This window comes from Ischnura elegans, chromosome 8 (genome assembly GCF_921293095.1).
Source record: "Ischnura elegans chromosome 8, ioIscEleg1.1, whole genome shotgun sequence".
NCBI classification, from domain to species: Eukaryota; Metazoa; Arthropoda; class Insecta; order Odonata; family Coenagrionidae; genus Ischnura; species Ischnura elegans.
The window spans coordinates 67,172,167-67,200,078 of NC_060253.1; the positions used below are offsets into that span (position 1 = coordinate 67,172,167).

General features: G+C 36.9%; 1 protein-coding gene across 1 annotated transcript; it reads right to left on the reverse strand.

Moving 5' to 3' along the window:
• Positions 1-2,997: 2,997 nt before the first annotated feature.
• On the reverse strand, positions 2,998-27,912 carry LOC124163487 (WD repeat-containing protein 48). The gene is made up of 13 exons (XM_046540430.1): positions 27,649-27,912; positions 26,588-26,846; positions 25,987-26,199; positions 25,339-25,479; positions 21,959-22,113; positions 21,597-21,782; positions 19,540-19,914; positions 17,390-17,497; positions 14,556-14,658; positions 12,654-12,861; positions 10,982-11,299; positions 8,797-9,049; positions 2,998-5,512 (listed from the first exon to the last, which is right to left on the reverse strand). The coding sequence occupies exons 1-13, from the start codon at positions 27,694-27,696 to the stop codon at positions 5,420-5,422; spliced, it is 2,460 nt and encodes an 819-aa protein (XP_046396386.1). The 5' UTR covers positions 27,697-27,912; the 3' UTR covers positions 2,998-5,419.

The window sequence follows — 27,912 nt, forward strand, 5'->3', positions numbered from 1 at the left end:
CTGAGCTCTGTGCCACATGCATGCTTTGCTAATCTCAGATGATTTAAAACTCCTGACTACTCGTATTGCATCTAGGTCCCTGTGACGTCATGTGGAGTGGCATCGCATTGCCGCCAATCTGGCCTTTTTAAATGAGGTTAAAATTGACCATTAACATTTGTCTAAACTAGGATGTCTAAAACCAAATAATTTGTACATTATGAATATGCCTTTCGCTTTCTTTGATGAAGGAAATTATCCTATTATTAAAAAATCAGGGATACACCCACTGGGCTCTGGCTTGCATTTATCTGAGCCTGTAGCTGCATCATGCATGCGCAAGACATCTCCGTTGGCCCAGAAGGAAGAGATATTTTAAAAGATTTTAGTCGTGTAAGCTGATTTTTCCTTTCAGAAAAATCTAGTTTTCACTGTATCAAGCAGAAATTAAGTGGAAAAAATCATAATATAAGAAAAATCAACATCCACATTTACAATGTAAATTTGGTCTTATTAGTGCTCTTAAATCTTAGAAAATTGCTTGTTATATCGGAAGATGTTAGATATAGCCTCTCTCTTCCCATTAATACATTTACTTGCCGCTTTTATTTTGTATCAGTGCCATTCTACAGTGTAAGAATATTTGCATTTGCAGTAAGTTGCATATTTGTATCTAATTGTGTAAATGGAATATCATGAAACAAGATTGGTGTTGGTTTCCAAAACCATGCATATGTAGCTGCATGCAGTTTGAAGTGTAGCAATATGATCAAGGATTTGGGATTGTCCAGAATCGCTAAGATGCGTCCGATTGTGATGGCAGAAACCATATTCTGTTCACCGTGGAATACAGTTGAATCACATTAAGTTGCACGAGTGGAAGTCGTAGCAGGAGATGGTTCCATGAGCTCTCTCTCAGAGAAGGGATAATCGGGTAGTGCTCCCCTTGGTGAGAGGGCCCAGTCCTCGACAGACACCTTTGTGCTCTCTGCCATTAGGTTTGGCCGAGTTCAAGCCACTGCGGAAAGGATGGCATTAAAATCTTGAGGAAAGGCTGCCAGTGGTAAGAAAATCTGGTCAAACTTTGAAAAATGTTTTTCCCGCACTCACCATGCAGACTGCGTCAATGCAGATGCCAAAAACGTTCCCGCAGCCTAAGGGCTAAAGAAAAAGAACTACTAAACTCTGCAATCACACAAAAAATACATCACGGAAGGCTACAAATATTTGGTGAGTGAATCACCAGTGCACCTTGGCATTTTTCACACCTTAAGCCTTGGTAACAATTAGCACGAAATTTAACTGTGCTTTGAGATCAAGTTCCACTTGGTGGTTTACGATAGTCGCCAAGAGGAATGCATCCCGACAAATGCTGGTCATCTTCTACATGCTTTCGCCTAGAGACTGGAGGACACGGACTGAAAATATGGATCAGGTATGTAATATAGTTTTAGAAAATGAGAAAACCCTAGCAGCGAATAATTTGCACTGAGCAAATTGGAAAAGAAGGTTCACTGTTTGGAAAAATTACCGCAATTGGAAAATTTTATGCGAACTAAATTTCTTCGCAGCATTAATAAGTGATTGACGACCAAGAAATTTGCTTCAAGAAATCAAAAGTGGAAAGCAAAATTAATTTCCAAGTGATGAGATGATATAGTGAGCATTACTGCCTGGATTTGAATATAATGCAGTGGCAGTCAAGCAAAGGAGCAGGCTTGCAGTTGGTGGGGTGGCATAGACAATTTATCGATATTAAGGTGCACATTGATCAGGCAATAGGGTAGTTTCCTTCATCAAAGAAAACGAAAGTCATTGTTTGCGATTCGTTACCCACCATTACTGTATTCATAATATACAAATTATTTCGTTTTAGAAATACCTGTTTCGAATGGCAATGGTCCATTTTTATCCTCATTTGAAAAGGGCCAGATTGGCGCCCATGAGATACCACTCCACGTGACGTCACAGGGACCTAGTTTCTATACGAGAAGATAGGAGTTATACGTTGTCTGAGGTTACCAATGCATGCATGAGGCGCAGAGCTCAGGGAAACATGTCTTAATAATCACTTATTAAAACTGGCTAAGGTCGGAAAGTTTTCTTCATTTGATAAGGCATTAATAATCCTTATTTAAGCCAAGCGCTACCAGCCAGCAGGGTACTCAGCTACCCGCTAGCAGCCTACGTCGTATCAGCGCTCAACTCGCCTCAAGGTCACCTCACAAGGCGGCAGCGGGAACCAGAAATATGTTACACGGAGAGATTCATACTTACGCGTCGCGTTTTCGCGCGCTAGAAAATTTTCACTTTTCATTTAATCGCGAAAAATAGATATCATCATTTAAAAATTTAAAAGCGTGAAATACATACTCCAGGAGTAATAATCTTTCGATTTAGTCAATAAAAAAATAATAGGAAACCACCCTATTCATATTGTAGACATGGCACATCTTCCAATCTAACTGGTAATTGATTAACCATACTGCTGGAAAACACATAGTTATGTTGCCTAGCATCTTTCCCCAGCACAGCGGGGCACTGATCAGTTCGGCTTGCCACCGCCATCATTGGGAAAATGGGTAACCTCCATTTAATTTCAAGTTACCTAGTTGTGCACCGCTCTGAAGAGATATATAGGTTGTAATACCGAGAACATACGGTGGTATGGACTTATTGGCCTGGCTATTTTTATCTTCTTATTTTTATACACAATAATCATAGGCTTCTTAACGCTACTTTGCCCATCACTCATTATAATGTAATTCTTGCTATATGTCTTACTCACTAACTCGAGTTCCTCAGTACTTTCAAGAAAAAAGCCTTAAATGCTATCACCTAAAGAGAAGCATAGGAAATTTTATAGCTTTTAAATGTGTTTTTTTCTAAATTGCTTAGCATTGAAATATTCATAGGTAATTTTCACAATATTAAATTATAATTTAAAATGAAGTACAAGTGAGAAAGAACTACCTAATTATTCAGGTGCCGTAACAAATTAGAAATGAAAGGAAGCAGTCACCAATCACTGTTAATTCTCAACCACAATATTTCAATGTATTTGGTTAAAAAATGAATGCAAATAGGATGCCAATCAAAGTAAATGTATGTACACACAGAAATTTGGCAGATTATGATGATACACACCACATCCCTTCCAACTGCAATTATGTCGATACAAAAAAATCTCAATCCCATATTTTGCAGTCAAATCTTAAGAGTGAAACAGAAAAAATATCACTAAGGAAGAGTATAATGGCAGGGCTATAAATACATACATCTTAGGGAGTAATTTATCATCTTAGCAGTAAGATTGTAATCTAGTTAAGCCTTTATTTTCCACTGCTATATTATTTGCATTTTATAGTAGGTAGGTACTCCATGAAAGTTTGGATTTACTACATGTATACGAATTCATAAGTCAAAATTAGAAAACATTCCACCATTGAGAATATTTTAATGATATAAATTTCAATAATTTTGATTATGTACCTTCAAATTCTTTGTAGAGCCTGTTAGATTTTAACTTCCAGACATGCTGTGACTTTCAGAAAAACATAAAAGCGGTAAAGTATGATGAATACAGTCATAAATAACCCTCTACACAAATTATTTTATGCAATTAACACATTTTATCTATTTACTTCACTCAATCTTAACAAAAATAGTTCATTTTTATAGTGATATAATCATTTAATGATAATATTAACAACAATATTTGTCTTTGTGAAATATATGCAACCAATGAATGCTTCATTACTTATAAAATGAAAGAATAAAAGATGCAAAACAGAGAGCAAAACATTTTCTATGAATGTTATATTCAGCCCTCACTGCCAGAAATGGAACAACAGCTGCCAAAAATAAATCTAATTGATTTTCCCTTGCTTTTCAGCTCATTCGATTCACACTGACTAAAAGCAGACTGGAAAAGTCATGCATAATTTATTCAATCAAAAAAATTATTAAAGAAGAAAAATAAGCTGAGCAGGAGTGTGACTTTAGAAATTTCAATTTTATCTGATAGCTTAAGAGCATCCTAAACTAAATCACTAAATATTTGCATTAATGGTGAATGACGCGACAATTACTATCAAACTTTATATAATTCACTTTATATTTAAATCTCTTTTGAAGACTTCCATTTGGCATCTACAAAAAAAAACAACAGCCAATAGTGAAAGCAAAATTTCAATCAAAGAAATGGCCATAAAGAAATGATACCGTAATTCGTGTTTGCACACCTAAGTTAATATGGCAACACCATTGGGTCATACCAAGCAGAATAACGTAACTAATAAATATGTTTAAATACTTAAACATTCATAAAGGCCATTTTTAAGAAATGGAAAAGATAAGACCATTGCTAGGATTAGTTTCTGAGAAAAATTTCACCACAGTCCAAAGGGTAAAATTATAAGTTATTTTTCTGCTTCTCAGATGAACCGAGGAACGCTCCATTCACTCAGATTTCTTCACAGCCCAAGACGACACTGATAATGGGGCACTTCTGAAGCACTTAACATCACATTCCCTCACAGAGGCCAGGAGATTGGTTAGATGTGACGAGCTAGAGTGCCCAGTAGGTTGTACAGTTGATTCACACTTTCATACTCACTTCATACAAACCACAAGCAATAAAAACATAGTGGTCTTCAATATTTTCCACAAGGACTTCACAGTTTTTGATTGCGCCATTACCTGAGTTTCATCGACACCACCCACACGAGTTTCAACACTGAAATCACTCCATTTGCACATGCATGGGAAAACACCCACCGCTGGACTTATTCACAACCTTTACGGAGCAAACAGTGAAATGGCGAACAAGCAGTTACACTTGGTGAAAATTCCTCGTTCGTAAATGCTTCACTATTTAAAAGTTAAACTTACTTAATAATTTTGATTGACATCTTCCTTTCTCCAGGGAATAATTGGAGACCCCCATCTCAAAAGATAAAGATGATAGTATTTACAAAATTCGACCCAAAGTCCCAATTCATCGCAATTTTCACTTGTACAAGCATATGAGTAGCACGGTTTTATGATTTCATAACTGCTATAACAGTTGTCCATTAGTTACATCATAGGTAGAGAATGATTGCTTTTCTTTGTGAAATATTTCCCTCGGGCATTTTATAATTCAGCTACATAGAAAGACTTATTTACAAGGAACTGCAATGATTTTTATGATAAAAACTTCGTTGATCATAAGCCTTAAATGCGACACCTTGCATCATATGAAAACTTTGCTAAAACTGGTCTGAATCATCTTCATTTTGCAATAGTAGAGAAGTAATAGCAATCACAGTGCAAGAAAAATAATGATTGCTAATGGTCATGCTCTTCAATCTAATCCAGCAGTTGATAAGCAGAGGTTTTGCAGTGATCAGCAAGGAGCAAGGGCAGGGCATCAAGATAGCAAGAGCTTGATAAAATTTCACTTGAGTGGACGGTAATGAAGGACAACATCTGCCGAGTTCTTCCAAATGAAATGCCTTACAGTTCTCAAATCCATAGAAGGATCCAACACCTGCAAATATAAAATAAGAGAAAAAAACATGATATGGGGTAAATGTCAACAATATTGAAGTAAGTCTATATTTTACTTGATTTCTATCTTTAGATCTACATTATTCACGCATATAGAGTAAGTTATATTAGTCAAGATTCAACCACTGCTGCGGCCCAACTCCTCAACTCCTTTCGCAATGGCTTATTTCTCTTTACCAAGCCAGAGCAAGAATTTAAAACTATCAGCCAAAATCCACGATCACCTAAAGCTGAACAAATTCCAAGAACTGCCAATAATTATTCACTCGATCTGATAATACTTTGTGCCACAAAAATTCAACTATGAATGTTTCACAGTAGAATTTTTTATCCTCAATGGACTCTGCCACTATTATGTAAACAATTTTACAAACAGAACATACAATCTTGACTGATTGTGACAGATCCAAAATAGTTTATTTTTTAACAAAAAACACTGGAAAAACCAGCGATTTGGGTGTAGTAGAAAATATAGGTGTTATTTATTGTCTTTCCCTTCCAAGGAACCATAAAATAAATAGCAAATATCATGCACCTTCAAATATATAATAAATGTTCAGTGGCATATTCCAACAAGTAAAAATTATTTTTGAAAAAGGATTATTTAATATCTCTTGGCCACTTCTTTTTGGAATACATCACCACGCTTGATAGCTTACTCAGTGTCTCGTTAACACTGTACTAATGCCAATAATTATTCACTCGATCTGATAATACTTTGTTCCACAAAAATTCCATTATGAATGTTTCACAGCAGAATTTTTTATCCTCAATTGACACTGCCAGTATATATTACAGTAGGCCTATATGGCCTTCTGTAAGCAATGCTTTGCTCATTCAATTTTCTCAGGGTAATGCAGGTAATTAAAAATTGGTACATATATGCAAAAAATCTCAACTTCAAGCAGTCACATATGACACTCTGGAAAAGCTGACCTATTTTCAAGCAGTGAAAGTAGCTGATTATTCTTTTGCTGATAAAAATCAAGCAAGGATTAACCCTTTCACTGCTGTGGACGTATCTAGTACGTCCGCACGGCAGACTGCTGTGGACGTACTTTTTCTTCGTCCCTGCCATGTGGTCAGCACTTTGGCCAAAGCACTCCGAAAGGTTGCTAATCTGGGACCCTATCCTCGACGAGCTAACCCATGCAGGACCGTCTCCTCGACCCTACCAGCTTACCTCCCGAAAAGTGACCGCTCTGACTGCAATTTGAAAATCAATCAATCCGATCATCAAAAAATGATTGTTTTCATCGCATTTCTGCCAATCAAGCAATCAAGTACGTCTTTGAACCGTGTTTCTGTGATGAAAAATAACGATTTTGTTAACTTTGCTAAAATGGCCATTTTCCGGTTGTCCACAGCCACGTTTTTAGCAAAGTAAACAAAATCGTTATTTTTCATCGCAGAAACACGGTCCATAGACGTACTTGATTGCTTGATTGGCAGGAGTGCGATGAAAACAATCATTTTTCAACGATCGGGGTGATTGATTGATTTTCAAATTGCAGTCAGAGCGCTCACTTTTCGAGGTAGGCTGGTATGGTCGAGGAGACAGTCCTGCGTGGGTTAGCTCGTCGAGGATAGGGTCCCAGATTAGCGACCCTTCGGAGGATATACCACACCCATCCTGGAAGTACCTGCTCCATCTGCCCAAGAAACGCATTTTAACCTTTTCGCCGCATGTGAGGAGTAGGTTTTCGGAGATTGAACAGCAGCGTAAGGGTTAAAGTGAGAACCAAGTAACAAAGATAAGAACTGAACAGGAACCAGAAAATAATGGAACCACAGTGAGTCCTCGTTTAACGTCACTTACTGTTCCTGAAAAATGTGACGATAAACGAAATGACGTTAATCGAAGCATAATATCCCATAAGAAACAATGTAAAAAGTGAATATCGGCTCCTAGACCTCACAATTCCTACGCGAAAAAAATATTAGCATATCATATCTGGGGCATTTTTTACGGTGGGAATGCCAATCTATCGCATAAATACGAGTTCCTGTCTTCATCGACGACAATAGCAGCGGTGACGTAAATCCTTCTCCATTTTTGTATCTTCCAGCATTTGCTTTTCGGCTTCGCTATGGTGGTCGCGCGGGCGAGCGTCGCCTGGGCATCATCATTGCTGAAACATCGTCGCAGTTACAGGAACCAAAATTATTGTGAACTCAGCGAAGAAAGTGACGATAAAAACTCAGAGTTCTACACGGAAAAATGCCTTGAAATCACTTTTTAGGTTCCTGAAAACCATTAAGTCAAGTAAAACCTTACGCACCTACGCAAGAATACATTTTTCAGAAATTTTTGCTAAAACCGTAATCGCAATTAAGAATAAACACACCGTTTAACACTTTGCTTAGAATGACTGTATTACCGCTCACATAACGAACAACCTGCAACTCCCTCCGCTTCACCTTTTTTTTCCGCGCGAAATTTAAAAGACTTGACGTTATCGCGAAGCGTAGGTGCGATAAACGAATGACGGTCTCAAAATTTTCGTGACGTTATCGCGAAATGACGTTAAACAGGGTGATGTAGAACGAGGACTCACTGTATACATTTTGAGTTAACCTAATTGTCTACATTTTGAACACATCTCAAGTTAAAATTTTCTGAGAAAAGATTTTTGACCATTTTCGGTATTTACAACTATGGTGGGACCATGGAGTTTGATCATTTAGCTGTTAACAAGCTGTCAATCGGTGAAGACCATAGGCTGTTTGGATAAAGTGGGGTGAGCTACAGGAGCAACTTCTTGTGAAACAAATATGGCGACTTTGGTTCACATTGGGTCATTGGGTTAGCATCAATAAGCTTTCATTGATTTATGGAGGATTTGAGAAAATGTTGTCAGTGTATTTGTTGATATATTCTTTAAATTGCTGATGAAATCAACTTTGGATAATTCTGCTACCTTTACATGACTACTTTTACATTCTGTATAATATCTGTTGCTGACACCAGCTTAAATAATGGGATTTTTATTTGCTTTTACGATTATGAAATGTAATTTTTTCTTTATCTACTGTGGTTGCTCATTTATTAACATAAATATTCAGAGGTATAGGGCACCAGGGTTTTCTTCTTTCTATTGCCATAAATATTAGAGCGCTCAATTATGACAGAATGGGTATCATCATAAGTAATACCTGCTTGTACTTAAACGTTAAACGTAGACGTTAAACGGGGTGACGTAGAACGAGGATTCACTGCATTAAAAAAAAAACCTTCAACAAGTATATAAAACAGGTATTTACCTGGTCATTGCACAGCAACTCTACTTTCTCCTCAGCTAGAGATGCAGTTTCTGGCCCTTCACCTTCCGATGGATTATTTCCATTTTGTGTGCTGCCTGCTGGCCTCTCTGCACCTGGCGATCCAGTACCCATTGCATCTGCACCAGCAGCTGCCCCAGTTCCAGAAGAATTGCCTCCTGCACCCAGCACCTTCTCATACACGTGCTCAGCAACTTTTCGCACTTGGATGAAGTCATTAGCAATCAGCCGATCCCTAGAATATCCAAGACAGGGGGTCATATAAGTATAAAATGCAGCCACTGAATTCTAGAAACACTAGAACTAGTATTTGTAAAGAGGTAGTTTGTTTTCTAAAGCACTTCTAAAATGGGATTGACACAATCACTGTTACTAGCTGCAATGATCTAATTTCAGTAAATGTGGTTTAAGAGATGTCATCAATAGGCTACTCATCCATGACCCCTTTAACAGTAGAAATTTGATTTATCAATTATTTGTATCAGGATATATCTAAGGCATGCATGCCATATGTTATCCCCGCTGCTAAATTTATTTGCTCATAATTGTTCCCCATGAAGTTCTGCGGAAGGTAGCTTCCCAAACCATGCCTCAAGGAATACCGAATCCAAAATGCATTGGCCAGATCAGTGGCACAGCAAGGGGTGAAGTTTGGGGGATAAAACCCCCCCCCCCAGAGCTCAGAGAAATTTTTCCTTTAATCCGTTTTACTGAATTGGATTAGTATTACTTATAGAATAGTGTTAGAATTAATCACATATCCCTCCGAAAGCCGTAACACTAGCCATTTTGAACAATTTATTTTAAAAAATTTCTGGAGGAGGACCCTCCGCACCTCCCGCTTACCCTTGCGGGTATGGAATACCCCCATACCCCTAAGTACTAGTTGCGCCTAAATCCCTCCTTGCCTTAATTCTTAGCTGCACCCCTGGGCCAGATGAATTATATATACCAATAGCAGCAAAAGTCAGCACATAAATGAATACATAGATATGACAATCCTCCAGTTTAATACTACATAAAGGCAATAAAATAAAAAAATTGGTCCCTTCAAGTGCTGCTAAAAAGTCAGCCCTCTTCATGATAACAATATTGTCAGCATTTTGTGCACATAAATTAAGGTAGAGATAAAGAGTTACATTTCTATGGCAGCAGTAACTAATAATCGTTAACCTAATTTCATTCAACTAAAATAGATCAAAATGAAACTGAACAAAATATGGCATATATGGCAACTTACGTACGTAGTTAGTAATTTTGGGAATCTTAGCGTCGAACTAAGAGGCCCCTCATACATATTTGAAAAAGAGCGAAAAACTTAAATATCAACTGAAATGATTATTTTCATGGAAAGCTTAAATGAAATAATCACAGGTATAATAGCATTTACAAAAATATTCATTCTCATAAGAACATCTGATACACGGAAAATTTCAATAAAAGAAGCTATTCACACCTGAAACCCAAAGATATAAATAGGTGGTGATTCACTGGCTGATCTACCTTGGTATTTCATTTAAGAGCTGGAAAATTGTCAGGTCCCTCAGTTTGTGAAGGCCACTATACACGGCCAATGATTTCATTCGCATGATCATTCACCGTGTATAGCGGCCTTTAAAGAATAAATACTTAAATAATGCACAAAAATCCCAGGATGATAATGCTGTTCACTTTAACAAGAGCCAATCAGAGAAATGAATAGGCAGGGGTGGTCAAGTCAGGTCGGCCATTGCGAAGGGCCCAAAGTTTAGGGGGGGCCCACAAGCTCATCAAAAACTGCTACGGGTGTACAGACAGTGTTACCCACATGTTAAGCGAATTAGGCTAGGAGCCGCCGGAGACTCGGAGGCTGCGTGCAAAGCTTAGATTGCTTTAACAGTTGAGAATAGATATACTATTTAGGAGCGACATGGAAAACATTATCTTAGAGCCCCACTATCCCAATACCCAGGTCTGACAGAAGCGATAAATTAGGAGAGATGTTTTGCTGAACGGATACATATGGAAATTTGTTTTTCCCTCGAACCATAAAGGACTTTAATAAATGCAAGTTGTTATTTCCTTAGAGAACTTCCTTCTTATGAGTAAACGGCTGGTGTCCTAACACCCCCAGTCACATGCCTTTTAGGTGGCTTGCGGGGTATAATGTAGCTGTAGATGAATATACCTTTTCAGGCTCTTCAAAGCTGAGGATGCAGCTGAGGCTGAAGACACGACAGATGAGGACCCGAGAACAACACCAGCATTAGCCCCCGATGTGAGAGAAGGATTGTTGGAAGAGGATGAGGATGTAGACGAAGAAGAGGATGAGGCTGAGGAGGAATGTGGATGAAGATGAAATGGAACTTTCAGGAACCTTGGCATGCTGCGCTCAAACACAGCATCTGCTACCCATGAGGGAACCAACTCGTTGAGGAGGACATTTTCAGCCTCGCCACCAGCTTCCCTCACCAAGAGGCGGTACTGCGTCCTTCCACCAACCTCACTGCAAACAAAGTGGAATGATTAAAAAAGTTGACGGAGGAAATGTGCAATCTATTCTTCAAGCAGTTTGTGACATTCACTTTTAATTCAACAAATCAAATGAACACACTTTACAAACACAATTGTCAAGGGTCATTATTCACAAAGAAAATTAGGAGCGACAACGCGCACTGTTACTTCACAAATTATACAAATTTTTGACACAATTGTCCAGGGCTATTACTCATGAAGGTGTGATAACACGTACCTTTCCTCACAAATGAAATTACACACATATTATGGACACAATTAATAAGTACTTGGGATGAAATTACAAGAGCGATGGCATGTACAACAGAACTCCACTGTTCTTATCAGCAGCGTAACAATGGGGCATTAGGGAGATAGATCCACTCCCAAAACCTCAGAGAATTTTATAGCATTCATACTAATTTTTTCCCTGTTGTGATGATTTCCTGTAGAATTACGACTGAAACCCAAATTTTAAGTGCCAAAATAATGTAAAATGTATTTCCAGCAACGTAATTTTTCAAAACTTTTCCTCAGACCACCCGTTGCCTGATGGGCCCAGGCAATGGCTGGTCTGTCTCACCAGGGCCCCTCCATCCCCCCCCCCCCAAAAAGCATAGTCCTAGTACCACCACCCCCTAGTTACACCACTGATTCTTATAACAATCTCCCTTATTTGTTTGTCTGTCGTCGTCAACCAGAATTGTTGTCCATAATCATATTACTTTCATTGTACCTTCATATTGTCAATGACAAATGTTATAACTTGAAGGTTACAAATCTTTCAGCCTAAAAACAATTAAGCTTGAGCAAAATGTAGGCCTGCAACAATAAGGACCAATCTTAAATATGTGACGCTAAATTTAAATTGAATGATCTAATACTGAGGAAAATCAAGGAAATGTTATACATAATGAACTCCAATAATTCCATGAAACTCCTAAAAATTATGTTAATTATACTATCCTAACTACCCAGGGTTATTGTTCCTCCAACAAGTCAACATCAATCCACCCCACTTTTTCCATATCAATATGAATAATCCCCCAGGCTACTTAATAAATTATAATTAGCAATTATTTGTTGATAAAAAATTAAATAAATTATTTTTATTTACTTAATATACACAAGTAATGAGGCTCCTGAAAATTTGATGTAAAGGGGTGAGAAGCCAAGAGGTACAAGTGATTTTTTTTCTTAACTGACATCAAGTGGAAAATCAAATGCACTACTAATTGATCTATTTTTTTTCTTTACCTAATTTCTGAACCTAACACAGTTTAGAAAAAAAATCTATACCCCCTCATATGATACTTTACATTCCATAAAGTAATATATAAACTTACCTGAACATTACAGGTGTATGCCATGGTACAGAGAAAAACCGATTTCCTCCCCTTGTTTTGACTTGACCTCCACCAGCCACCTGTGTTTGCTGAGGTATATCTCCGACCCTGACATTTCCCATTGGTACACCATCTGCTTCTTCTTCTCCCTGTACAGGACGCCACCAGTACTCCAGCAATGCTTGCAGCAACAAGTCACCATAATTTACTGTCAAGTAAAATAGATCCAAAAATGTATTTTACAAGCAAAAATAACATTCAGATTTATATAATTTGTTGTCTCGGGTGTGACTTAATGGAATTGACTTAACATAATGAAATCTAAAAAACTTTATCATCCATATATGTAAAAGAGGATGTCTGTTTGTCTGTATGCTGTGCGTTTCCGTACGGCCAAATGGATTGTGACAAAAGTTGATACGTAGGTGCATCCCACGCTCACAAACCCCGTGGTGCAACTTTTGGTTGAGTCTGATGCGTCCTTACATTTGTTACGTCATGTCTCACATTTCCATTTGTTACATCACGTCATACAACTTGTGGTTGGATATCCTGCCGGGTAGGCACATCTCTAATCTCTTCCTTTGCTGAAATGGAAGACTTAACTCAAATAATACTATGTACCATTATCTATTAATCCTCTCGGTGCAAACCTCTTTCCTGGGGTATGACTTCACAAGACGTTTTCAGTCTGCAAACATATGGACGCACATTGAGATCAATGCTGTGGAGTGGGGCATATGCTGATTCCGTGCCCATTATGCTGAAATTATTTTTTCCATTGCTTGCTGTTCAGTGTGACTAAAAACTCTGCTAAATGACCACCAGTGGCGTGGCCAGGGGGAGCCCCGCAAAATATAGAAGTACAATAATATTCCTTCATAAAAGAAAACAAAACATTGAAAAATCATAAATTTACAAAATATTTATTTAACAAATGAAGTTTTTTTGATTATGAGAAGTGTTAAAATTACTTTAAAACCAATTACTTAGTCCCCTGTTTTTTTAAATAATTTCCCTCCAGGTTTTGGGCCCCAACTCCCCCCGAATGAAATTCCTGGCTATGCCACTAATGACCACCAAGTTCCAAGTATCCCACTTCTCTGGGCACTGTCTTTCCCAAGCAAAGCCAGGTGGCCTGCTGGTATCACATAACTTTAATACAGTACAACCTAAGTTTTGACATGGTAGGTCATCATCTGGTACATTTGCATTGAAGATAGAAAATAAATAGTCACAAACAATTTCATTTTAAGGAATACAAAAAAATCCAATGGTCAGAGATGTAGGTAAAGGAGTGGGGGAGGGGAATTCCTGGGGTTGGGGTTTGGTCAAGGTGGTAGGGATTGGGTTAAAAAGCATTGCTTTAGTCAAGGAGGAAGGAGAGGATTCCATACTTACATTGTCTAAAATTTATGTGGAATTAATAAGTTTTTAACATTTCATTTTGCAGATTTAACGACCAATTTGTGTCATGGATACAATTCCACTACTTCTTTCTCTATGTACGTATTGACTAGGGGCTAAATATTTATTTCGTCATATTTTTATAGAGGAAAGATATAATGCCTATAGGGTCAAATGTATTTGAATCCGTTGCACACGTTATGCAATCCTAAAGTACAATGCGCTGAATACATTTTTTCCATCATTTAATAACAGTAGCTGCTGATGCAAAATTATTTCTCAATTGACCTGTGAATCGATTATTAGATGTAGAATTAAATATAGTTGACACAGAATTTAGGGAGTGACTGTACAGGCATATCATAACTTTTCCCCCTTACATAATACTTAAAAAAAAAAAACATTCAGCAACACAAAGTTTCAATTCCTGAATTAACAACACATTTATAATCACAGATTCAGAAAAATGGCATGAAATTTTCCTGAAAAATTTACCTTTGTGTTCTGCTGCATCACTAGCAGTAAGCCCAGCATCCCTTGATGAAACCCAGGCAGAAAAGCAATCGTTTTCATCTTGTCCCAAATGTATGGTAAGCATCTAACAATAAATAAAATGAAAAAATAAAAATTATTCTGGTATTACACAACACCTATGGCATTAAGTATCCTGATAATTTCCCATAAATTTCAGTGCCCAATGAGGGATTAGGCTTTAATTCTCTAATGATAGTGGTATAAAAGGATAGATACTACATATTAACAGATTTTTACTTATAGTATGTGGCAAGACCATAGCATAAGTGGGGTTAATAACATTTTGGAACTTATCAAGAAGACTTATCCATTCAATGTTTTTAGTTCAAAATTTGACCCTACCAAATCATGCTTGAAGACTTCATCCAGTTTTGATAAAAAAATGCCAAATTTACTCATGTTTTTCCAGTTTGAATGGTAGTCACTCCAGATATCAGAAGCAAAAACAACTTTGGGTGATTAAAGTTATCCTCCCCAATTTATGTTAATGTTAAATGGAAAAACCTGTTCGTAGCATGTTTAGCATCACCTCAAATACATTACTCCAATAGTCAGGAAAACTTTACATATGATTGAGGCAATATCAGGTACTATTATCTCTAGTAGAGATGGTTTGGTTATGGTACCCAGTTCTTGGTACTGCTGGTTCTCAGAACTAGCTTGGAATGGTGGTGAGGATTGGAATTTAGCACCTAAAGCCCCAATGGTCTGCAGCATATTCAAGGCCAAAAAGTAAATAAAAAAGATGAAAAAACGCATGTATCACTTTCCAATCGCATGACCTCTACATTTTTTTCTTTTGAGAGATGCTCGCTAACACACGCAAGGGTTTGTCAGTTTGTTGCTCACGCCAACATTGTCACATTTCCGTAGTCGCCGCCGCTTTCGAATGAGCTAACTTTTCGCCTGCCGCCATCCACCGCATGGCGCCGTTCTTTCAACTAACCATCGGTCTCTATGGACGTCTTGAAATGAGTTGAATTGTGCCGTTGACAGCACAATTCAACATTTGGCCCGGCCATGAACTGTCTACATCGTGAAATTCAAACAATGCTACATTGAGGCCGCTTTCAGACCATACGACTTTTCGCCTGTCGCTGTTCAAGTGAAATTCAGGTGGCTTCTAGACGAGACGTTTCTCTGCAATGCCGAGTGCTGTGCCGTGAACGGTGGCCAGCGGAAAATCGTTTCATCTGAAAGTGGTTTTCAGATTGAATCATAGTACATATACAGTAATTCTTCGACAAATGAGCAAGATGCGTTCCAAGAGCTTATTCGTAAGTTGATAAACCTATGCATGGCATCGAAAAGTGTGGTTATCCTGCAGAATGCAACACCGTATTACAATTTTGCATTAGCTCACGTCTGCTCAGTTTATCCATGGTGTCGCAGTACCGGCGTGCTGAGCAGTTTATTGTTGAAGTTCTAAGAACTGTGACAGTGAATCATGTGAATAAGTCGTCAATTAAAGTGACAATTTTAGCTACTTCGCAGAATACAGAATATATTTTGAACTGACTCGCAAGTTACAACAAATTAACGGATGATGCCGTCAGAAGTTTCAGTATTGATCCATGCAGCATGTAAACTGTGCTCCAAGCATATTTCGTGCGGGCCTACAAAAACAACATCAACCACCACCATTTTCAGTGAACGCCTGTTCAGTACTGCAGGCAATATTTCTACCAAAAAAAGAATACATAAATAGGGTAAAATTTTTGATTTTTTTAAACCAAAACCTGGAGAAAGAACCAGCGGCTGCCTGATGTTAAATGACAAATCGGTCGATCATGTATTCTTTAACAGAGCTTCCTGCTAATTTACATCTTTAATAAAATAATTTTCATTCACTTCTTGTGGTTGTTCATTTGAATTTGCCATTAATTCAGATAATAGAGTTCATTCTTGGAACCGAGTATTGAGATCCGAGAACCAGACCTGTACCGAGAACTGAAAAAATTTAAGAGCCGACCCATTCTTAATCTTTAACATTCATTGATAGTAATTAGTAAGTTTTATCTTCAAAATACAGTCTCTCGTAAGGGAAGTGCCATTGCAAGCAGGGTAAATGGCAATACACATTTTAGTTTCATGATACTTTCAACACAACAGGATGACCTTACCTTGAGACCAATTCTTTCAGAAAAGGATACATACTTTGATAGTAGTCATGCTAAATCCCCGCAATGTTGGCGAATAATTGAGAAATAATATTCTAAAATTCCTTAGAAAGGTAAAATTTGTTCACCGATGATTCTCAAGCTCAATTAAAAATGGTCCTCATTAGCATAGAGGCCCATTGTCCTCAATGGCATAGAGAAACATTAGGATCAACAAAAACATTATGCTTTACCACTCATGCAATAAATATGGTAATTCTTTTAGTTTTTACCGAAAATATCCAATAGATGATTAATTTATGAAATGCCTACTGCAACTTAGCTAATCGATGAAAGTCTTGTATTAGCGATATAAACATTGAAATGATTATGTGAGAGCCGATAGCAGGAGAGATCAACAAATTCCCATACCCCGTTCCATTTTTCATGAAAAATTAACATCAAAGTTAAATAAAAAGGTCCAATTAGAATATTCACAGGATAAGGTCATTTTGATTTAATTTCTAAAATAATACTGCATCAAATAATTATTTCATTCCAAATTTAACCAATTTGACATGTTTGCCTGAAAAAATTTGACCAACCTATTCATATACGACACAGAAAATGAGGAAAAAAGGTAGTTTACCGAAAGCACGGAATAGCAATTTAAAATAACCAATTAAGTCAACTTACCCCAGTTTTCAAGTCAACACTGAACCAGTTTGGAACATAAACCATTCGGAATCGTTTCTTGACTTCTTCCTCGAAGTCAACTTTACCCAAGTCTTCCACTTTACAAGCCTATACGTGATAAGAAATAATTAAACAGTTTAAGTAAATGATTTTCAAGAGGAAATGGTAAACTTTGAATTCTGTCTCAACATTTTACAAATCAAAGGCCTTTTAAAACCACTTGATATGGAAAATTGCAAAGATCAACGACTCTCTGAAACTCCATCCTCTGTACATGAGATAATTTTTTGTTTCATAATTTAGAGTCGGTAGATATAAAGTTTAAGAATAAACAATTATTATTATTATTATATTTCAATAGCAATAGTGAAAAGTCATGGTAGTCAATAGATCAGATTGTGCCATAATATCATTCAATTAACACATTCACAATGCTTCATGGATCCCTCCATCTTCCAGGTTTTCTCTGCATTCAATGTCAGAAGTTTGACTATTGACATGGACAGTTTTGCCAGACTTCATCAGGTTGAAGAATTTTTGACATGGAATTTTTGACAACTTTTAACAACCAACGCGGCAAAAACCCAGAAGATGGAAAGATCCACGAATCCAGAATGCCACAGAAAACAACGAGCCAACATTTGCAATAAAATTAAAAAGTCCAACACACAAAACAACAATAGAAGTAAAATTTCACTTTCACAAATTGCATCACAAGCCCACTTCATATTAGAGAAAATAACTAAGACAGATAATATGACACCATTAATAAATATGTAATTAAGTCAGGATTCCATGAGAGATAACACGCAGAACAACAATAAATAAAGTGTGGGCCAATATTTTGAATTAGATAGAGACAAAGAACATGTTTCCACAGCTAAAGAGCCAACTTCAATAAGTCAATCAAGACATATTGCCTTAGCAAAGCCAGAAAACAATACAAGGGAGTAGGGTTAAAGGAAATCATGATCATAGTCATCCATCAAACACTCATTTGTAAAAGTTAATTACTACTATTTATATAATTAAAGTTAACCTACAGGTTGAGGATATTTCACAAAAAGATTGAATTTTTTAATAATGTTTTCACTACACCAGCCTCACCCAATCCAACCTTGTATTTCTTTCTCCAGCTGGAACGGTAATCATTCTGCCAATTTCATTTTCCTGTTCAATTTCAGTTTCCATCACAGTGTCACTTCACTTTTCCTCCCATCTATTTACTCTGTTCTCTTTCACACACTTTCTGCCTAACCAACTATCCAACATCATTGTGCTTTATCAGTTTCTACCATTCTTTACCCTCAGTGCCTACGCTATCCACAACCTCTGTCATCAATCTATCCCCACGAGCTTTAAGTTTCTCCTCCTTGTTTCCCCTCCTCGTCCTATACTTACTTTCTTTATTCTTTTCATATCGATAGGCTCTCTATTATCCACTCTTCTACATACATCTTGCATACCTCCAGCCAATTCCCATCTTCCTTCCTTATTGGCCACATTTCCACACCATAAATTACCTACATCCATTTCAAAATCTTTGCCAGCCTTTCCTTTACATGAAATCCTGGGTAACAAAACTCTAATCAAGTCTTTCATTACTCCTTTGCACTTTTCCACAAACATTTAACGCATAAAATGCATTTCCACTAACAGAGCCATCCTCTGGCACAGGCTCTGTGAGCTGAAACGCGTTGTACACTTTATATAGTTGTGGAAAAGTGCAAACTCATTTTATTTCAATATGTTGAATTTCTACTATATAATGCCTGAATCAATTGAACTTATCCTTTCATATTATCCTCACATCTGTGTCTATGTTCTCCTAAGGAGCTATTATTTCAAAAGAAAAGAAAACCATTTTAATATCTCCCCAATCAAACTGCAGTAAATTCACAGGCACGGTGTAAATTATTACTTTACATAACAGACCTGACTAATATAAAAAAACTAGAGCAGACAATACATAAAGGGGGCTAGTAAAATATTACTAGGCAAATCACAAATAACCATAATTATAAGCTTGCAGAAAGTATGTTACCACTTTCACAAGCGAAAAAAGTTAAAATCAAAACAGAAAACATAACCATAGATGGAAAAGGTAACATCGAATACAATCATATACATAAAGGAAATCCACGGCTTACCTTGAGCACATCATAGATTGCAACGTTTTCTTCAGTGTCCTTGGTAATGATATGCCTTTTGTCGTTCAGTACTCGATACTGACGAATGGCTGGTCCTCCTTTGATGGTATGCGAGGGTCGAGAATGTAAAGGCCTGAGGGGAGGGTCCTCTACTTCTCTTACATCGGATATGAAGTTATCATCAACAGTCCTACTGTTGAATTTGTGGTCCCCATCAACAACAGGCCTCTGAGAATCCCCAACTGGCTGAGCACCTCCCTCTCCCACAACCTCTATCCGCACTCTACCAGATGGCAGCATCGCTCCAACAATCGGCCCATTACTGTTTCCATTTGTCACCAAAGTTTCTGTTAATGACTCGCGCTTTGGAACAGGCTGAAATTTACCACCATGTAAAAAAATTGGAGAAAACTCTTTCAGGAGAAAAGCTTAGTATATTCTGAGGCAGAAAGGGAAAATTTCTCACAGCATGTCATGCACACTCAGACAACGTAATGGCCATAAAAAGCCTTGTTTGTTGATGAAAGATAAGCCATTTCTAGGAGCCATAAAGGCTTGACAGCACATCTGAAAACTTTCATCAAATAGACAATATGTAAAAGTCACCACAAGCCAAAAACCTGCATGGATTTATATCACACATCAAGGTAACCATCCCAGTGGCAGATTCAGCAGCAAAATTGAGGGGAGGGTCATGACCTGGGTCCAGGGAGTATGGAATAACCCCCAGAAGGAAACTCAAATTCATGCTCCCTAATGCCTAATGGGTTGAAACACATTATTTTATTCATGAGCTTGTTTTTTTAGAGTAGGGAGTGCTACGTTCTACGGTGCATACAACGCAAACTTCTCTCGCGTTGGGGACTTTTAGCCATGCATTTTCATATTGTAACAGATAGCCATTACCCGCTTCATACACATGTATATTATGTTTTTTTTTTAATTCGCGGGCACTGTCAAATTCCGAGGAGTCGGAATTCGCATCGAATTTTGAGTTCCACACGCTGCCGAACCCTAGAGAGGGTATAAAAGGGACAGGCGTGTGAGTGAAGGGGGAGATGGAAAAGAGAAGGAAGTGACAAGTGTACAAAAGGGATAACGGAGTGGAAAAGGTGGAAGCAGAGAAGAGGGAAGGAGACCAGAGGAGGAGGAATCGGCACCACGGAGCCATGATCACCCGACTGTGTTAAGTACTGTCCCCTACCATCCTCCCCAGAAGTGATATACCACTGTCCCCAATTGTCCCCCCAGAAGTGAAATACCCCATCCTGGTGAATGTGCTGTAGGCACGTGTGTACCATTGGGTGTGGTTTTTTTACTTTTCTTTGCCCTAGACGGAAGAAGGTGGTTTATTCAATTAATTTGTTTTGTTCAGGCCAATTGGCTGATCTTGTTGATTCAAAAAATTGTTTTGTTACAATGTAAGGTGGCTATCCGTCTCTTATCAATCACAGTCATATATGTATATCCCTCGCAGGCGAGCCCCAACACCTACTGGAGATACGTCATTTGGATAATATTCCCCCCTTTTAAAATAATAACCACCTTCTTGGGGCGAAGTTGGTGCGGCAAGAGAGGGCCCTTTGGACGGGAGGTTACAATATACACTCCTTATACTCCTTTGCAGGGATAAAATTAAACTTTTTGAAATTTTTGAAAAATTGAAAATTTTTGATAAAATTTGGGGTGAAAGGTCATGACTGCCACCCCTCCCTCCCCCACTGCCAAAGGTGGTAGTATTAAATATGACTGTCAACACTATATTCATTCACTATGTGGACACTTTATATCTGAGGTAGATATAGCCACCATTCTTCATGTGTCACAACATTTTAAATTAAAATAAGATGCACCAGAGCATACTCCTCCAACCAGAAAGATATGATGACTTTTGGCATGACACCCTGTAAGACTCCATTTTTATAAACGGCTTTATTTTATGGATATATCCAAAATAACTATGGGAAACTGTAAGCTAATGCTAGTGTGTTATGAACAGTAAATGCCGAAAGACTCAAAACACTCAAATAAGTCATATTCAAATTTATATTACATACCCATCCATTAATGGTGGAACTGGAAGTTGCAACCCAAAGTGTATTGGTCTCAGGTGCCATGGCAAGTCTAAGAATAGGTGCAGACTCTTCACAAATAAGAACACGCCTCTCAGGATTTCTCACATCAGTCATCCAAACACGTCGGTCCCGTCCACCAGATATCACATGACCAAAGTTATCATTCGACTGTCAAAACAAAGATTTAAAAGACTGAAGTTGAAAACCACAAATACAACCCAAACTGTACCAAGAGTAAAGTCAATGTCCGCTACATAAAACAATGGCCTAAACTTGAGCAACCATTAAAATAGCTATCAATATAAATAATAATATGCACTGAATTTCTGTAATTTTTCACTTACCAGAAGAGTCCACACACCCTCAGTATGGACCCTAATAGTGGAAATGCAACGCTGTTGGCCCAATGACCATAATTTGATTGTACCATCAGAGCTACCAGACAAACATTGAGTTCCATCTGTATTGAGCACCAAAGCTTTCACATTGTCAGAATGACCTGAAAAATAAAATTCAAAAATACAGGTAAGTGATACATAATTCCTTTCCTTCCTGAACACTCATAAAGTAACAGAAGTAACTGGGTACAAGGAAATTCATGCATTCAAAATGCTTTTACTTATATGAATGTCAATAAGCCAAGCATTAGCTACAGAACCACACACAAAAGCACACATTGAGACAGCTTTTGATGAAACTTAACCGAAGGAAAGATGTTAGATTTGATTGATTGATTGACATTGATTCAGAGAGTTAAATACCTTAAGCGTAGATTTTTCCCAAATTCGGTTAATACTCAATATTTAATGACAAAATGATACCTTCAATGCCATAATTTACAGCAATATACACCTCCAATTATAACCAATTGTTAAATAATAAAATAAATAGTGTACTACAAAAGAACCTTCACAGAGGAAGGCGTATTTTCCAGAAGGATTAAAAATAAGGCAAAAAATAATTAGGTACTTTATGGCATTGAAATGAAAACTTTAAATAAATGACAAAATAAATGATAAAAAGAAATAAAATGTCACTGATTAAAAAAAATGAGATAAACCAATTTCAAGTTTTTTATTTTTATTTTTTAAATTTTGCAGTTAAGAGCCCTCTTTTAAAAGGTTTTTAAAAACTGGCAGAAACTTCATTATATTTCAATATATGAATGCTTGTGCACCCACCAAATTGTATTCTTGCCTTCCATATGTCAACTGGATTTTTCTCTTTCATCTTCTCCAAATTTAAATGCCAGTTATAACAACCCTGAATTCACGAAGCTAACTTTCAGCAAAAGCAGCTTTAACTGAAGGCCAATATTACAGCAGCTAGCTCAAGAAATAATGAAAAATTCTCTTCCCACCTTAGGTGCCCAACATTTGTTTTGTTACAATACTATGATTCACCCTATTTAGTCAAAATTAAATATCCCAAGGTTAATTTTTTTCTGAATTTCTACTGGAATTTGAGCAGAATGATGCAAGAGATGATTAGAGATGCTTAGTTGGATTCAAGAGTAAAGCAGTAAATGAAGTGGCACCACTTTTGCCGCAGTTTGGAAATTGAGTTTCTGTATTTTCTATTGTACCAGTAGGAGGGAAATTTGAACTACATTCCCACCCCCCACAATATTTGAATTACAACATCATTAAAGGGAAATGTATGCGGGATATGTGCAATGTTTAATATCACATAAATTGTGCAGCTCATGCTAGATAATAAATCCATATTCAGAACTTCAATACCTCTCCTAAAATAGCGGATTCATCGAAGTATATTTTCTTACAATTAACATTGAAGTTTTTCGATGTGAGGTAGGGAACGTTACATACATATAAAATATCCGCCGCTATATCACTGCAAATAAGGCCACTGCGTGTTAAAATTCAATTTTATTTAGTGACACTAGAAGACTGGTTCGTTCCCTTGCATGGCTCATGAAAGCTCATGATGAAACACCTTTGCAATCAGTGAGTGAGTCGGCATAGTGGTAAAGGAGTGGGTTTTCCATGGTAGCAATGGGAATTAGGTGGTTCGAACCTCGCCATAGTAATTTCTTTTCAGAGATATACTATGGCAGTAATATATTTTTCTTATCCACTTTAACGCATAATAACCACTGGTGTCGATATACAATTTTGAATCGCAAAAAATTCATTTTTATCAAAATCTCAATGCACAAATAACATGTAAAATATTTCAGTCAGGTATACTTCTGCGTGAAGTCCTTTTTTTATATCATCCAAGTGTTTTATCGGTTTCAACAATGTGTAGACATTAAAGAGACCCACTTCACTGATGGGGCTGGGTGGGTGAAAACTTGGTAGGTTAGCATATGAAGAAATCTGCATCTGTTGCCTTCACGTTACCAAGAGCCGATGAGGATGGACGCAGACGTGACTGAGCTACCGAACCTGGAGTCAAACTCCAAGAGCAAATGCCCCATCAAAATTAAAGCACTGAAGTAATTCTCGTCCCAGGGGACTTTGAGTCAGCTACTGAGTACGAATGATTAACAAATTTCGATTGAATGCAACCGGCACAACAATCAAAAAGTCTGACTATGTGTGGCATCACTTCACTTTTGGCCTTTTGAAAGCCAAATTTGCAGTACATAAACATCTTTTCCGAAAAGCATTCCTATACAAACATCTCAATGAATCTTTGAAGGGAATGATTCCCATGATGAAGCTTAAACAATGGTTTATTTTGAAATAAATACACGTTCTGGCATAAAAATTCACATTCGATGATTTATTTAAAGTAAAAAATCATTCTGATCATTAAGATAATGTATAAGTACACATTGAACAACTGCTGCATGTCTTTGTATTTTGCTTTTTTTCATAGTATTCTTGCCTATGGTGTTCGACTCTGCGGACATGCACATGAAACCAAAGAAATTCTAAAACTGCAAAAAAAAGCAGTGAGGATTCTGAGTGGTGCTGGGCCCCGTGACCACTGCAGGCCAATTTTTAAAAACTTTCATATCCTCACCATCTACAGCCTCTGTGTTTCGCAGCATTATGCACATTAAAGATAACTTAGAAACCTACCCCATACGATCCAACATCCACTCTTATGACACCAGGGCTAAAAATAACCTAAATATTAATTACTGTAGGCTGTTTAAGACCAACAACCAGTCTGACAATTTGGGAGTAAAATTATTTAATAAATTACCCAGCAAAGCCAGATCAGTGAGCATCACAAGACTGAAATATGTGCTGGAAAAGTGGCTGTGCAATTATCCACTGTACTCAATTCATGAATATTTTGAGCTGGACTTTTCTTCTCTTTTTTTATAAATGTAATCTTTGTAATGTATGTGTTTCTAATGTTTTGATCCAATGTACATGTTTTGTATGTTTCGTTGTATTGAATTTTTTTATAAATGTGTTGTATACAATAACTTGACAACATCTGCGAGGGCCAATCCTCGCCGTGGATGAATAAAGATAAAGATAAAAATGTATCTGTTTTTTTAGATTTTCGATTAAATTTCTAAGAAATCACTATGAATGAAGGGGTAAATGGTTACTATATCTGGTTCTCCCAAGGTATACACAGACTTTTGGAAATGATAGCGAAATGCTACATGAATGAGCGTTGGAATTAGATGTTTTCTTCAGAAAACAAAAGACCACCATAAAAATAACCCCAAGATCAAATAAATCTTATTCCATACATAAAATTTATACAGCATGAAATTAATCTTATATCATACCTTTTAGCTTCATTAGCTTTGTGCACGTTCTAGGATCCCAAACTCGAAGAACTTTCTCTGTTGATCCACTGACAATTGCAGTACCAGAGGGATTCATTGCTAGACTATATATAGAATCTTTGTTCCCACTGAGGGCAGAAGCTGGAATTTAAAAGGAAACAAAAGTCTATAAAAATTTGATCAACAACTTGAGACCAAGAATTGAGAAATATTTTAACTGATAAAAAGCCATACATACTTACGTAAAAACATACTTTTGAAATGTGGCATAAACATTATAAACAAATAATAATACTAATTATTTCCTTTGGAAGACAATGATAAGTCATGAAGAGACTACACATTTCAAAGTTGGTTATGGCCAAATTCGAAAATAAGTAAGTAATTTTTATTAATTAATGCACAAATGTAAATTGCTTCAGAAATTTTATACATCATCATACATCATAATAAATAAATTCTTCGCTTGTATTTTTATTAATTCTTCTTTTTTTAAATGCAAAGAGAGTTTTATCTAATAGACAGGATTTTAATACTTCATAGATTATAACTACACTTTATCATGAGAAAAATCAACTATTTAATAGAAGGCATGACCAAACATTTGAGAAATACCACAGTTAAATATGCAGGTATGAATAAACTTACTTGAAACAGTATTGTTAGTTGCTGTCAGGGCCATGAGTGTATTTACATCCCAGAGGTATATTGACCGATCAAGACCGGCCGATGCCACCTGCTCCCTCTCTCTAGCATACGCCAATGCTTTCACATAATCTCGATGGGTCCGAAGTGTGGACATGCAGAAGCCTTTATGAGTGTTCCATACTTTAACCATTGTATCTGAACTGGCAGAGATCACTGTAGCAGAAAAAGCAATTTGTAAAATAAATGAAATACAAATAAAAGTGTTACATACACTTACAATGGTATAGTAAAAGACAATGGGTGGAAAAGTGAGGAGAGAAAAAAGAGAAAATTATGAATCGCTTGAAGAATGGAGGAAGGTACAACAGGAAGAATACAATTAACTTTATCGTACCCTTCATCATCATCAATGGTCAACATTGATCTCAACCATGATAAATCAACTAAGTTACTTAAGGAGCATGTAGTCAATTTGATATAAGGTAGGAAACCGAGAAGGGTACGAATGCTAGTAATGGACACAGGCCATTAGAAAAATTATATGCTACGCAAGAAATAACATGACACAAGAAAAGTGAAGAACGATAAATGAAATACTAACAAATTTTCCCGCCACAGCATAGGACAATGTCATTGACCCAGTCAGTATGATGTTCCATGGATTGAATGTAGGGATCTTTGGTGGATGTTGCCGTCGTTCCACTTATGTTAGAAGGTACAGCAGCAGATTTAGTGTTCCACACCCTAATAATACTATCACGTCCAGCAGAATACAAGCGGTGAGTGTAAGGGTCGTACTGAAGCGAATTTACCCCAGCCCGATGCTGCCGTTCCACTTCATCTCTGATAACAAAGGATACCTGCAAAAGCAAATTAAGCCATAAGAACAATCTTAGAGGTATAATTAACAATTGACCAGAAAAAGTAATCGTGAGTACTTTTTCTAATTGAGACTAATTATCATACAACACAGTGCATAGTGTATAAAATATGTTATACAATTAATATACCTATACAACCCACTATAAAATTACAATTCTCAAATAAAATGCATAGCATACCAACAGCAAGTAGTGAAATTCTGAAACCAAGGCCATTCAGTAAAGATAAAACAAAAATCTTTGACATAGTGGTGGGGCGATAAAGTATGATTTTCAATATGCCACCACAATTGATACCCATTTCAGACATATTATGAATTCCTATGCTTGGGCATATTCCAAATTACCTTCGAGTCACTAAAATCGACGTGTTTTCTTCGAATAAATTACATTTAAAGGAGATAAAATTACTAACTTAAACAATTAAATGCGGCAACAGGGATAGTCAATGATATTCTGCTCCTTGATAAACAGAACTCTATGCTGTCATAATTAGTACAATCAATCACTGAATTCAGCAGCTAATTACGACTCAAAATTTCAAATATACACATAAAAGGTAACCTTAAGATGAAGAATACGATAGCATTCATCAGTAAAACCAAATACATCATAAATAATTGATTTGAAGTAAGTCTGTTAAAGGCTCTTCAGGCTGCGGTACATTTTTTAAACTTAAGGCAGAAAATAACTTAAGACTTCATAATTTCAAATTATCACACAATCAATTACGAAATATTTTCAAATATGATATATATTTAGGTTAATTGCGTTTATTTACCTGGACTTTCTTCCGGCCGCTTTGGCCTCCAGATTTATGCGAAGCCATTTTTTTCCAAAATTTTAAGGTTTCACAGCCGATGTGCACTCAAAATAATATAAGCGAGTAGGGATTCATTATGACGTCTGTGAAAATAAGTCCCACTAATCGGTTCATTCATCATAGATACGTTTAATTAAATTAATCACAGGCCAACTACACACATCTGACATTATCGGAAGACACGGGCTGTTATTCATTTGTTCTTTACAGAAAAACAAAGAA